At 41.7% G+C, this 14,499-nt stretch overlaps 1 protein-coding gene across 3 annotated transcripts in view; it reads left to right on the top strand.

Moving 5' to 3' along the window:
- LOC116989006 (eosinophil peroxidase-like) overlaps positions 1–14,499 on the top strand; it is a 69,849-nt gene that overhangs the window by 38,012 nt on the left and 17,338 nt on the right. Inside the window, exons 1-5 of one of the 3 annotated variants that reach the window (XM_033046118.1) lie at positions 2,543–2,607; positions 6,943–7,016; positions 8,801–8,894; positions 11,197–11,372; positions 12,577–12,709. In XM_033046118.1, coding sequence (XP_032902009.1) covers positions 6,944–7,016; positions 8,801–8,894; positions 11,197–11,372; positions 12,577–12,709 — 476 coding nt within the window. In that variant the 5' untranslated portion in view covers positions 2,543–2,607; position 6,943. Of the gene's footprint in view, positions 1–2,542; positions 2,608–6,942; positions 7,017–8,800; positions 8,895–11,196; positions 11,373–12,576; positions 12,710–14,499 lie in introns of those variants that run through there. The other 2 variants (XM_033046119.1, XM_033046117.1) reach the window with 2 other exon arrangements.

Here is a 14,499-nt window from a genome sequence, read left to right as displayed (position 1 = left end):
ATCAGGGGGTATGGAGAGAAGGCAGGTACAGGATACTGAGTTGGATGATCAACCATGATCATATTGAATGGCGGTGCAGGCTCGAAGGGCCGAATGGCCTAATCCTGCACCTATTTTCTATGTTTCTATCTACCTGTGCTGCCACCTTCTGGACCATTTTATTTGTACACCAAGCTCGTTATATTCCTCAGTGCTTTCTAACATTCTTAGCCTTCCAAAAGATTTTCAGTTATCGTCACACTTACAGTTTTCAGGATTAAATTCAATCTATCATTCCCTGACCAATTTACCACTGATGAGTATCAGTGATTTAAGATTATTCACATCATGAGATACAACGTCACCAATCTTCACTTACAATCGATGCCTTCTGTATTTACATTCAGATCATTAATGTACATAACAAATAACAGGGGACCAGTGGCAATCCCTACAGACATCACTGGTCACAGGCTTTCAATTGTGGATCCCACTTGACCATCATCCTCTGCCTCCTGTCACCAAGACATTTTTTTCAGATTAAACTTGCCAAAATGTTCCTGAGGCTCTTAGCTTTTGGACAAATCTCTCATCTGGAATCTTGTCAAAAAACGTTTAAAAAAAACATTCAGATAGACTACAACTGCAGCACAAGAAATTGCAGGTGCTGGAATCTTGAACAAAATGCAAAGTGCTGGAGTAATTCAATGGGTTAGGCAGCATTCGTGCAGGGAATGAATAGGCGATCTTTTGGGTCGGGACCTCCTTCAGACTCTGAAGAATGGTCATCTATGCATTCCCTCCATGGAAGCTGCCTGAAACACTGAGCTGCTCCAGCACTTTGTGTTTAGTCTTCAACTGCACTGCTCCTGTCGACACACTTAGTTACTTTCTCCAAAAGGTTAATCAGTCAGCACCTCTGACTGCTCAGCACTGCACAGAAATGCTATCCCGCAGCAAGTTCTTGTCAGCAGATGGCACTGTGTGATTTAATTCTCAATATTCTGACTCAGCGTTGTCCTTGAGCAAAATTCAAACAGCTGGAGGGGCTCAGCAGATCAGACAGCGTCTGTGCAGGGTAATGGACAGACTCCATGTACGTTCTTGACTGATCCATGCATGAAGACTTTTAAAAACTCTTACAAACAAATAAGATAGATTTGTCACAGGAGAAATGGCATGTTGGCCCTCATAACGAGAAGATTTGAGTATAGGAGTAAAGAGGTCCTTCCTTCTGCAGTTGTACAGGGCCCTGGTGAGACCACTCTGGAGTATTGTGTGCAGTTTTGGTCTCCTAATTTGAGGAAGGACATCCTTGCTATTGAGGCAGTGCAGCGTAGGTTCACGAGGTTAATCCCCAGGATGGCGGGACTGTCATAAGAGTAAAGAATGGAAAGACTGGGCTGGTTTTCACTGGAATTTAGAAGAATGAGAGGGGCTCTTATCAGTCAAGAAAATTATAAAAGGATTGGACAAGCTAGATACAGGAAAAATGTTCCCAAATGTTGGGGGAGTCCAGTACTAGGGGCCACAGTCCAATAATGAAGGGGAGGCCATGAAAAACTGAGATGAGAAAAAACATTTTCACCCAGAGAGTTGTGAATTTGTGGAATTCTTTGCCTCAGAAGGCAGTAGAGGTCAATTTACTGGATGAATTTAAAAGAGTTAGATAGAGCTTTCTGGGCTAGCGGAATCAAGGGATAGGGGAAGAAGGCAGGCACAGGTTACAGATTGTGGATGATAAGTCATGATCACAGTGAATGGCGGTGCAGGCTGGAAGGGCCAAATGGCCTCCTCCTGTACCTATATTCTACGTTTCTATGAGAACGGAGGGATTTTCATTCAGCCTCAGAATCTTTGAGAAACTAGCTGAGGTTTTTGGAAAAATGGCAAGGACTTCCCCGACCTAGATGCCAATTGCTTTTCAAAATTTCCACAGTGACTCATAAGGCGTAGGTCTCCAAATGCTACTTGCCTTCACATGTTTCGATTATTGGGTCAGAGAGTAGAGGAACCGCATCTCCAGAAGAGTTACTGTCCCCAACCTGTTAGCTCCAGGCCTGTTCTGTGTCTTTCATTCTCAGAAGAACTCCAACAACATTCCTGCAGAAATAAAATTGAGTTCAACCCACCAGTCAAAGCATTGTGGAAAATGGAGTTTAGGCTAACTCACTACTGCTTCCAGCACCCTCAATAGAAATTAAAATCAGTATTTCGGTGGCAGTTGACAGCCAAACAGCTGCAACTAGAGGCACAGCTAAGATAACAATAAGATAACCAGTAAAGCCATACCCTGGGACCCAACAATCCCAATAATATTAAAATAGTTACATTTTTAGCCCTGAGGTGACAGGAGATAGGTTGTGAAATTGGAAGTGTCAATGAACATTATGCATACTTCTGGCAATCTATATGTTAAATGACTATTTACAAAACAATGGACCTTCCTAGAATATAAATATCCTCATTCCGCAACATCAATGACGTCACTTCTCATTAACTTTATAGATTCTATATTTATTAGAATCCAGTCAAACAGGAAAAGGGTCAACATTTTATGCAAATATTTTACCATTTTTAAGGCTGATTTTCTAAAGCATTGAATCATTGGGAGTTGAAGGTCCTGAGGTGAGTGTCAGTTGCCGTTGATCTGCTTGTGGAGGATATTCCTCATGAATTCTTATGAATATTTGGAGAAGCAATCAAAAAATATCGCATAATTTCTGCTCAATCCCAGTGCCAGGCCATTTGTGTTTAGTATTTTTCTTCTCTGCTTTATTGTTATCATCATGAAATTATTTTTTATTTTTCTAGTTGGTTGCTGGCATTGTGTTTCTTTTCTGCAGCCCATTTTGAACGTCTGAACTTGCCTATAATATATTACTGTATGATCTTTCTTGAGTCTATAGGAGTGATTTTTGTGTTTTCATTTAGATGCAAGGAACTGCAGACAGTAATTTACAAAATAAATACACAAAGTGCTGGAGTAACTCAGTGGGTCAGGCAGCATCTCTGGATAAACTCAGTCTTAACAAAGGGTCCCGACCCCAAACATCACCTGTCCATGTTCACCAGAGATGCTGCCTGACACACTGAGTTCCTCTAGCACTATTTGTCTTTTTTTGTGTTTTAATTCTTTTTGTTACCTACTTCATTCTATTTGGACTATCTTGTTCAGCCTGAGATTATTTATATAGAGGCTTTGAGGCAGAGAATAAGAAGTTACTTGAGTGTGTGGCTTGATTAGAGAACCAGCATGAATTTCTTCAAGACAATGCACAATATTGTTATAAGGTGTGAGAAGTGATATGATGAGTTTATGTTTCTCCTGGCTGTGCTGTTTGAGATTTCCGTCTCAAAACGAAGGGTTTGATGATTGATGAAAGAGATTAAAAGATTTTGTTTTACCCAGGAAGTAATGATTATTGGGAATTTTCTACTCCAGAGGGCTGTGAAAGCTCATTTGCGGATTACGCCTAAGATAAAGATTGATAGGTTTGTTAATTATTAAGAGAGGGATGGGATGTGAGGTTAGTGCAGGGCAATGGAACGGAGGTATAAGTGCAGCATTAAATGGTGCAGGAATAATGAAGGGATGAATACCTTATTCCAGCATCAAACTAACTTGATAGAGGTTTTGATTAAATAACTGAGAGAATGAATGAGAGAAATATGTTAATATTTATTTAATGTGACTTCCTAAAGGCAGATAAGAACCCACTTGATAAGAACCCACTTGTTAGAAAGGTTGAAGGACATTGGATAAAAGGGAATGCAGCAACGAAGACCGATAATTTGCTAAATAAGAAGAATAAAAGCATGGTTGTATTACCGACCATAGGGCACTGTAAAATGAAGAATAAATATGTCAGACCAAGTTCATGCAGACTGAAGCTTGTTCTGCTAAAAAAATCACAGTCTATGTTTTTTCTTCATCATGTAAGGGACCATAAGCACCAAATGCAGTACATCCTCTCCGACTGTTGTTATGGCAGTTTCCCTAGTTAGTAGCGTAACTCGTCCTCCTCTTTTGCCTCCTTCTCAATCACATCTGAGAATGAGATTGATTGGTGGAAATGGAAGAGTCAACCAGGGAATCACAGGAGTGTTGTCTGTTTTAAATTGCTCTAGTGCATTGGTGCATGTTAAAATCTGGGGAACATGGATGATCTCTGTCCTTATTCTGCTCAGAAAGAGAGGGGATGACAGCACAGAGCGGAAAATAGGTGCAACGTGAATGAGAAACGCAACTACTATGGTAGAGAGGTGACCTCTGTCAAGGAAAAAGGAATACATTTGAAAGGGTTGGTGTGGGAAGTGTCACATCAGAACAGATACAGTGGAGGTGGAGAAGCCGAAATAATGGAATTGGCTCATTACAGGAAGGATGGTGGAAGACTTTGTAACAAAATCAGATGTGGGGAATCAGTGGATTTATAATGGATATTAGTCATTAAGCTATCACCTGAGATGGAATTAGAGATATTCAAGAAAGAAGGAGTTAGATATGGACCTGGTAAAATTGAGAGTAGGCTGGAAACTGGAAGCCAAATTAATGAAATGTTCAGATGTTCTCAAGAAATATTGAGAAAGGGAACAATCATTGGAACTGAGCAAATGAAGTTACCATGCAAAACACCACAAAGTGCTGGAATAACTCAGCAGGTCAAGCAGCATCTCAAGAGAACATGGATAGGTGACATTTCAGGTCAGGAAGAAGGGTCCAAACCCAAAACATCACCTATTCATGTTCGCCAGAGATGCAGCTTGATCCACTCAGTTACTCCAGCACTCTGTGTCCTTTTGTGTAAACCAGCATCTGCAGTTCCTCGTTTCTACATGTTTCCATGCCAGCAGGGCAACGGCGAGAACAAAAATGATTTCTAATAGACAAAAGCACAGGAATAGAAGGAACCGATGGAGCAAATTGTTTTTGAAGCAATGGGGCAAATTCTTCAGGGCCTTGAGAGATTTGACTGGCTTCCCCTTATTTCTTCGAGTGTTGACACTGGGCTATGGGCCTGTCCCACTTAGGCGACTTTTTAGGCGATTGCAGGAGACTCTGCGTTCGCCACATGGTCGGCACATGTTCACGGGTGGTTGCCGGGGAGTCGCCTTCATGATCGTGACAAGTTCCTACATTCTGGGTACTAGTCGCGGCCTCATTATGGTCGCCGTGAATTTTTCAACATGTTGAAAAATTAGCGGTGACCACAATTAAGCCGCCATGGAGAGTGGCGAGAATTATCGTGCCATAGGTGGGTCACCAGGAGGTACGAGTGGGTTGCCAGAAGGTCGAAGGTTCTCGTAGGTTGTAGCCGGTGCTGACCGGTGAATTTCATTGGCTCATTGGGGAAAAAAATCGTAAGTAGTAGTTTTCAGAACCAAGGATAATCGACCGATAATGTTTATGTCCGCCGGGCTTCACAGCCGTGTATCTCTGGCTTCTTAAAAGTTGTCTCCACTCCTTCTCCCCCCTTCTCCCACTTCTTCCCCCCTTCTCTCCCCTTCTCCCCCTCTCCCCCCCCCTCTTTTAAAGGACTTATGTGACCCTTCCTGTACACTGTGCTTTCACCGTCTTAATTACAGCACATACCTTCCTGTTCATCGCGATGTGTGTCTGTATCACATTAGCTTTGCACCGTGTGAATTTCACTCAGACAGCGTTTCCCCCCCGCTTGCCCTGTCCCCCGCCTGCATAACGGGCTGGTGAAGGAAGCAATGTGTGTATGTGTGTGTGTGTGTGTTCCACTGACAGTCGCCGTTCCTGTCGCCAGCTTTTCAGGCGACTGCCAGCAACTTGCCGGTCGACGGCAGTCGCCTGAAAATTCGCCTAAGTGTGCCACTGGGTACAACACTCCCGGCTATTCAGTGTGACTTGGCCAAGCACAGTGCAGGTCAGTACAGTACCAGTACAGCCAGGGCTCTACTTGCAAAGGTGGCACTGGGGCGGACTTAATATCTTTGATATCAGAGTGTTCCTGCCCCCCAGCACAATGTATAAAGCCTATCACTGCTAATGGATGTCTGACTGATTTGAAACAGCTTGTTTCTCTCATTCCATTCCATGGGATTGGTTATTTGTTTCCACTTCATCTGACGATATAGCGAGCTTGCAACTTTGGTAACTTTGTGTAACTTGGCTCAGTTCCACCATTGGACTGGAAGCTATGCCCGGGGATGGAGCAACCTGTGTGATATCTGCAGATAACCTGGGTGTATCTAGGCGAAATAGTTTTAAACATTCACACAGTAAGAAAGAAAAATACAGAAATATGCAGAAGTTCAAGATAAATATGTCATTGTGAAATACCGATAACCACCAGAATTTTTATTTTATTTTAAGCTTTTTAATACATTCCGTTGTTGAAGGAGGGAGCCGATTATGTTGAAATAGCTGGCACAGTGCAGAGCAGGGAAGAGCAGAGAATCACTAACAACTATGTTTGGATTTCTATATATTAATTCTGCTGTCCCATCGCAAGAAGCTGACAACCTTCCTCCATTGTGACAGCACTGATAGACTCACCATTACATCTCATAGCCAATTCCGAGCAATAGGCAGTATTAGAATATGGTTGCTGGTTCATACCATTTATCAGTTCAGTTCTCTGGCCATATCGTCAATAATTCATTACCGTCAGCTCCTTGTCGACCTCCATTACTAAAAATATGTTTAAGACGTGGTCATTAGATAAAATCAGTATGTTCAGTTTCTATTTCTGGAGATGAAAATCTAAAAATGAAAGGTAGCACTCTATACATTGCATTAGTACATGTGTGGGCATGTGCCTGTCACCGTGCACATGAGTTTAAGTCACAGTGTTATTCTGTAGGTGTCTGCCTGAATGTGCACATGTGTAGATGTCCTTGTCTGTGATGGTTCCTGTTGAATTCTCCTAACTTTAATGTGCCTTTAACTTCTCAGTCTTCTGCCTAACATAGTGGATATGTTTCTTTCAGAATGGCAGCCACATGGTTACTTGTGATGGTCGTTGCTGGACTGTCCCTGTTTCACGCAAATGAAGCTGATCCAGGTAAGAGAGTCAGTCTCACTCTCGGGATTTGCCTTATATACTTTTACTGAGGAGCAGCCACAGAGCTCAACAATCCAAAGCACTTTCATTAATCCTGTACAAAGGGAAGCATGGAGCTGGACTTCCCAAATGGCTCTCGCTTTATCATTGAGTTGGCAACCCGCACCCTGTTATTTCTAACTTGTAGGTGTCAGAGGTTATGGGGAGAAGGCAGAAGAATGGGGTTAGGAGGTCAGCCATGATTGAATGGTGGAGTAGACATGATGGGCTGAATGGCCTATTTCTATTCCTATTCCTTATGACCTTATGACCTTAAGTATTAGGGCTGACATTATATCATATGATATCCACTAGTATTATAGAAAACAGAATAGTTGAATTTCGTCATGAAACAGGATGATATACACAAAATGCTGGAGTAACTCAGTGGGACAGGCTGCACCATTGGAGAGAAGGAATAGGTGACGTTTCAGGTTGAGACCCTTTTTCAGTGATGTTGTCTGTCTCGCTGAGTTATTCCCACATTTTGTGTCTATTTTCAGCATCTGGAGTTCCTTCCAATACAGGATGATATAGTCAGGCAAACAGAAAGAAAGGATTTTGTGAATGACAATGAAAAACGACTTAAAATCAAGCAGTAAGCAATATGCACAATTTTGCTCAATGTTGTAGACAAAATAAAATTATTTGCAGCGAGTTGCTCTTTGAAGATTTAAAAAACTAATTCAATATGATTGAGTTGGAAAGAATTGCAGATACTGGTTTAAATAGAAGGTAGACACAAAATGCTGGAGTAACTCAGCGGGCCAGGCAGCATCTCTGGAGAGAAGGAATGGGTGATGTTTCAGGTCGATCCAGGTCACTGGAACATTGAAAAATCTGCACTACCTGCAGGACCACTGTGCTGCCCTAGGTGTGGGATTTTAGAGTTCACTCTGGAGGCTTGGAGCTAAATATGGCTTTTAGCAATCGGAATTCATTTCCATAGGAGAGCAGCAGCCTTTACCAACAAAATGATTGATTTACTAAGCAGCTGGATATTTTCAGGCAGCACCTTGTAATCTGTCACATCAGAAAGACAGCTATTTGACATTCCATATGGATAGAAAATGACAAGGCCACTATCTATTCCTGCATCTTGTATCTGTCACCCGACCTGAGATATATGTTTTGAGAAGTGGCACTTGACCCCGAGTGCCTTTGTCACATTTTATAACTTATAAAGAGAACATTAAAAACCAGAAAAACACATGAGGAACTGCAGATGCCGAAATGTTGAACAAAACGTAAAATGCTGGAGTAACTTTGAGGCTCAGGCAGCATCTGTGGCGAGAGTGGATACACAATCTACAGGGTTGTGGCTCCTCTGGGGTGGATAATGACACATTTCCCCACACCCTATTTCACCTTTACATTTTTACTCAGCCTGCACTGAATGGTGGAGTGGACTCGATGGGTTGAATGGCCTAATTCTGCTCCAATGAGTTATGAACTTATGAACTCATGAAGAAGAGTCCCAACCTGATACGTTGCCTGGCCATTCCTTGACAGATGATGCTTGACCTGCTGAGCTACTCCAGCATTTCGTGCTTGCTCAACATTATAAGCCAGTTAGTCCTCTTTACCACAAGAATACCATATACTCATCACGTTACTGAATTATTTGATCGATTGTACCTCTTGACCTGTACGATGTATTTCATCTGTGTCAAAGTAAAGTCAATTCCTAATTGAAGTTGCTTGGCCTTCCTGAATTATTGACAATTGATGTGTTTCTATTCTAGATGTTCAAGAACACCTAGGGAGTCAGTTTGTACATGCTGCTTTAAACGAAGCCATTGAAACGGTGGACAGAGCTTATCGGGCAACCAGAGACTTGTAGGTTATTTGTCTCCATAATGTTGTCATACTGTACTGTTTATGAAGGGCTCAGCATTGAATGCCTGCAAGTGAATAGATATCACAATCCAATTGATGAAGACAGATTAGTTTTGCAATTGTTCAACTAAAAACCTACTAAGATACTCATTGATATGATACAGTACAATGTTGTTGGAAACTCCACTCTCAAAGAGCCTGAAGATTTGCATAGAGTTGACTCCTGAGATTGTGATTGCACTGTATGCTAAATAATCATTCAAAAACATTTTCTCCATTTAATATAGCGATGGCTGAATTTCCACATGAAAATTAACTTTCTAGTTCTGTTCACAAGTCATTTGATTTATTTTGGTGTGTGTTGAAACCTATCATTGGGCACAGAACCAGACTCACAGCACAATAATCCATGCCAACCATTAAACACCATTTACTAATTCTCTCGCTGGATTTTAACGCTTATCTAGTCACGAGCAACAAATTATATTGATCAGTTAAGCTACCAATCTACACATTTCTGCAATATGGGAGGAAACTGGAAAACCCAGAAGAAACCCAATTGGTCTTGGATTCATGTGGTGCCATAGTATCATGAAAAGTAAAAGTTGCAGGTATGGGTGAAAGACGATTCAGAATATTAAAAATTAATCTCCTTGTGGCGATTGAATAAACTCCCTCCTGCTCTCCTTCTTCACTTATTTCTTTTTTTCACTATTTTCTTTATCTGTTCTTCATTCACGCTCACTAGTCTATCCTTCACCATCTACAACCTCTTTTTCCTTTTTCTCTTCTTACTTTTCTCATTAAAAAATAAATAAAAAAAGGAAGTTGTACAGAGAATGTAATATGTTAACGTAATTTTTGTACCATTGTATTGTATTTACTTCTAACAAATAAACTTAAAAAAAAAAGAAAAAAAAAGAAACCCAATTGGTCACAGGTAGAGAACGTGCAACATTCACACGCACAACGCCGAAGATCAGGATTGAACCAGGAATGTGAGGCAACAGCTCTATTAGCTACACCATTGTGCTACCTTGTATCTCTGATTAGAAGGGTAGAAACTTTGAGTTAGATTGGCTCTCAATTCAGTGTTAAATAGCTTTTCTAATAGTCTCCACCGTTAAAATCCACAAATAATGTTTCAAAACCGTCTGCCATAAGAAACAGCCTATTGGCATCTGCCCTGTCAAAGCATTTAAGAAAATGGGATTATTCTTTTTTTCCACATAGCAGATTATATACAAATTATATTTAATCTCTCCTCTGCCTAATCCACCACTTAGCCCAGGAATAAATCCAATGTTACCCCATAAGGCTAGCAAACTAATCCTTACTAGTTCTTCAGATTCAGATTCAGATTCAGATTCAATTTTAATTGTCATTGTCAGTGTACAGTACAGAGACAACGAAATGCATTTAGCATCTCCCTGGAAGAGCGACTCTTGTGTGATGATTCCTTTAAAAACAAACTATTTATCTTTCTAAATTCTTCCTGGAAATGCATTTTACATTTCTGTTACCTGCTCACAAGGCTGCTCAGATTCCACAAAATACCAAGGTTTAACAGACATCCACCTTTTGTAATTGTTCTTGGCTATTTTTTCTTCAAAAAGTTAATAAATGTTGCAATTCCTCAGCATGTACTTCAACTTTACATTTTTGCTCAGTCCAATGCAAACTCTCTCCACCTATTGATAGCTTCCTTTCCCAAGTGCATGATATTGTAAAGAAAACTGTACATTGAGTTCAATTGCCCTGTAATTTAACCATCGGGGTGCATGTTCAATTATAGCACCGTACAGTGCAACTACGTGCTTGGGCGGCACGGTGGCACGGCGGTAGAGTTGCTGCCTTACAGCGCCAGAGACCCTGGTTCGATTCTGACTCTGGGTGCTGTCTGTAGGGAGTTTGTACATTCACCCCGTGACCCCCTCAGTTTTTCACGGATACTTTGGTTTCCTCCCATATTCCAAAGACGTACAGATTTGTAGGTTAATTTGGCTTTGGTAAAATTATAAATTGTCCCTAGTTTGTATGATAGTATATGGGGATCGTTGGTTGGCACAGACTCGGTGGGCCAAAGAGCCTGTTTCCGCGCAGTGTCGCTAAACTAAATTAAACTAAACTAAACTGAACTAAACTAAACTCAACTCAACTAAACTAAGCTAAATTAAACTAAACTAAACTAAACTAAACTCCACCTTTAGGAGCCTGCTCAATGGAAATGTTTAAGTATTGTGCCACAATTTATATTTATGAACACAATACCTCTAAGTAATCTGACTTTATCTACCTACAGGCATAAGGAGCGGCTGCGCAAAAAATCACTAAGTTCAGTTGACCTACTACGCATGTTCAAACAGCCATACGCCAATACCAGGGCTATCATAAAATCTGCGGAGTACATGAATACTGCGCTGGGCCTGGTCGTACACCATGTCCATCGAATTCATAAACGCTCACTCAACGCATCAGGTTAGTTTAGAATCAGGTGAGGAATATCCAGTAGATTCACCATCTGCCGATGACCCAATCATGGGCAGGCAGTGATTGTGATAACACTTAGACTTTCTTGTTGGTAACTGCTGATGCTGGTTTACACCGAAGGTAGGCACAAAATGCTGGAGTAAGTCAGTGGGTCAAGCAGCATCTCTGGAGAAAAGAATGGGTGACGTTCTGGGTTGAAACCCTTCCTCTGTCTTAGATAAGTTGGCTCTGTGCAAGTTTTATTTTAGAGATACAGCACAGAAACAGGCCCTTCAACCCACCAAGTCCACGACGACTGTCAATCAGCCATTGTCACTGGTTTACTGTAATGTCACTTTTTTTCCACTCCTTGCACTCTCGGGGCAATTTGCAGAGCTCAATTAACCTAGAAACCTAGATGTCTTTAGGATGTGGGACGGAACCAGAGCATCTGGAGGAAACCCACGAGGTCACAGGGAGAACGTGCAAACTCCATGCAGGCAGAACCCATCAGGATCAAACCCAGGTCTCTGGCACGGTGATGCAGCAGCTCTACCAGTGGTCCCTATCAGAGATACAGCATGGAAAGAGGTCCTTCGGCTCACCGAGTCCACGCTGACCATTCTTCATCCACTAGATCTACATTATCCCACTTTCTCATCCCCTCCCTACATATTAGATGCAATTACAGAGGCCGATTAACCTAAAAAACCCGCGAGACATTGGAGGAAACTTTACAGGGAGAACGTGCAAACTATGTGTGGTTACCTCCCAATTTGTGAAATTATGCCGCCACCAGGCTTCAAGTCAGCAAGCTGAGGTGCACTATATGACTACATGAGTGGGGCAGAGGTTAAATCAGCTAGTTTGGCTCAAGGGAGGCGGAAGTGTCTGAAGAAGGGTCTCGACCCAAAATGTCACCCATTCCTTCTCTTCAAAGATGTTGCCTGTCCCGCTGAGTTACTCCGACTTTTTGTGCCTATCTATAGGCGGAAGTGTAATGTCCACCCCACTCTTAGAATATGATGAGTGATAAGAATTGACAGCGCTACGCTGTCAAGCCTGGGAGATAGTCATTGTATCTACCAGCAGACAGCTAGGAAGATCTTTTGTAAATTCCACTGATCCTGATGTGAATGGAAGTGGGATTGTTGCTTACCCGGTGTGAGTCTTTCATTGATTAGGACTCATGAGGGGTATCTATATCCTGCAGATGCGTTATCACCGATGGACCTGGACACCATTGCACGCGTCACGGGCTGTCAGGCCAGCCGTCAGCCTCCAATGTGCAAAGATGACTGTTGGTTAAACCGATACAGGACCTTCACCTCCATATGCAACAACAGGTGAGGCACCAAGGAATGGTGATGGCTGCCAGATACTTATTGTCATTGATTTAAAGATTTTATCTTTGTAACAATAAACATTTATAAACTGGACTTACCAAGGAGAAAACTCAATCTATTTTGTTTGAGGAATCATGTCAAAACCTCGTACAGACGGCTGTGGAGGTCATGTCAATGGATATTTTTAAGGCAGAGATTGACAGATTCTTGATTAGTATGGATGTCAGGGGTTAAGGGGAGAAGGCAGGAGAATGGAGTTGAGAGGGAAAGATAGATCAGCCATGATTGAATGGCAGAGTAGACTTGATGAGCCGAATGGCCTAATTCTGCTCCTGGAGCGTATGTGTTATGAATATATACTTTTGAGTAAGTAATTACATGTTTCAGTGGCCTGTCACTAACTCTCCATCACATGCTCACTCTGGCCCAATGTAAAATTGAGAAACAGCAGCTCATCTTCTGTCTAGGCAAACTGTAGTATTCTGGATTCAATACTGAGTTAATCGAGCAGAAACAAAGAACTGCAGATGCTGATTAATGCATAAAAGGACACAAAGTGCTGGAGGTCAGGCAGCATCTCCTGAGAACATTCATAGGTGAAGTCCCTTCTACAGATCCTTCTTCTTCAAACTTTAATGAGTTCATCAACTTCAAGTAACTCCCTCTCTCAGAATATCAGAACTGGTCACTTCTGCTGTAGATCATCCATTTGCAATATTGACTGAATTTGTCTCTCTCCACTAGGATGTCTAACTTGCTGGACATTTCCCGCAGCTGTGCATTTCACAGCTTTTGTGGGTTCTTTTGTTTGTGTTCTCTAATTACCCTGTCAACCATATAGCCTCAAAAGCAACTCTTGCCTGTCAAAAGTATTCCTTGAAAATGTATCATGCTTACCCCAATTTCTCTACAACTTTCTCACTTATTCTTTTCTGAAGAAAGGCCTGTGTCTGTAAATATTAAATGTTTGTCTTCCCACATATTGCACATGTTTTTTTTCTCCGGTATTTTTAACTGTAAGTATGTTCCAGACTTTGTATAAAAACTTCAAGAACAGTTGAAACAATAAACTGCGGATGCCGGTGTTGGAGTTGCTCAGCAGGTCAGGCAGCATCTCTGGAGAACATGGATAGGAGAAGTGTCTGAAGAAGGGTCTGGACCCAAAACGTCACTTATCCATATTCTCCAGAGGTGCTGCCTGGCCCGCTGAGTTACTGCACACAGTGTTGTTTCAAAAACTGTTAATCAGGTAGCAATTGGGTCCGTTTTGCAGTCTGAAGATGGGTCTCGACCCGAAACGTCACCCATTCCTTTTCTCCAGCGATGCTGCCTGACCCGCTGAGTAACTCCAGCATTTTGTGGTTTGCAAACACTGATAAAGACAGATTTTAATCTGTGATTTTCCAATAACTGAACATTTAATTTGTGGTGTATCATCGTGCTGGCTTGTGGTGTTTGCAAGTGGAAATACATACAATTGATGATCTATGCATCCCCAATGATCATGAAGTTGCTTACTCTATCCGCTCTACTCAACTCCCTTAAGCCAGAGGATCCCAGTTACCTTTCTTATGGAACAGTCTATTTACCATACCACCAGTGAAAATGACCCCACAACATAGAAACAGACACTTCCACTAGAATCCACATTGACCATCAAACACCCATTTACACTAATTCCACAGTAACCCCATTTTATTCTCCCCAATATCCCATCCTATCCCCTCAGTTTCTAGGACAATTAACCCACCAAGCTCATAGCATTTTCACTGGTGGCAGTGAATGTTTTA

The sequence above is a fragment of the Amblyraja radiata genome, chromosome 28, assembly GCF_010909765.2.
Source record: "Amblyraja radiata isolate CabotCenter1 chromosome 28, sAmbRad1.1.pri, whole genome shotgun sequence".
NCBI classification, from domain to species: domain Eukaryota; kingdom Metazoa; phylum Chordata; class Chondrichthyes; order Rajiformes; family Rajidae; genus Amblyraja; species Amblyraja radiata.
The sequence above is the reverse complement of the archived record's forward strand: the minus strand, read 5'-3'. Positions and strand labels throughout refer to the sequence as shown.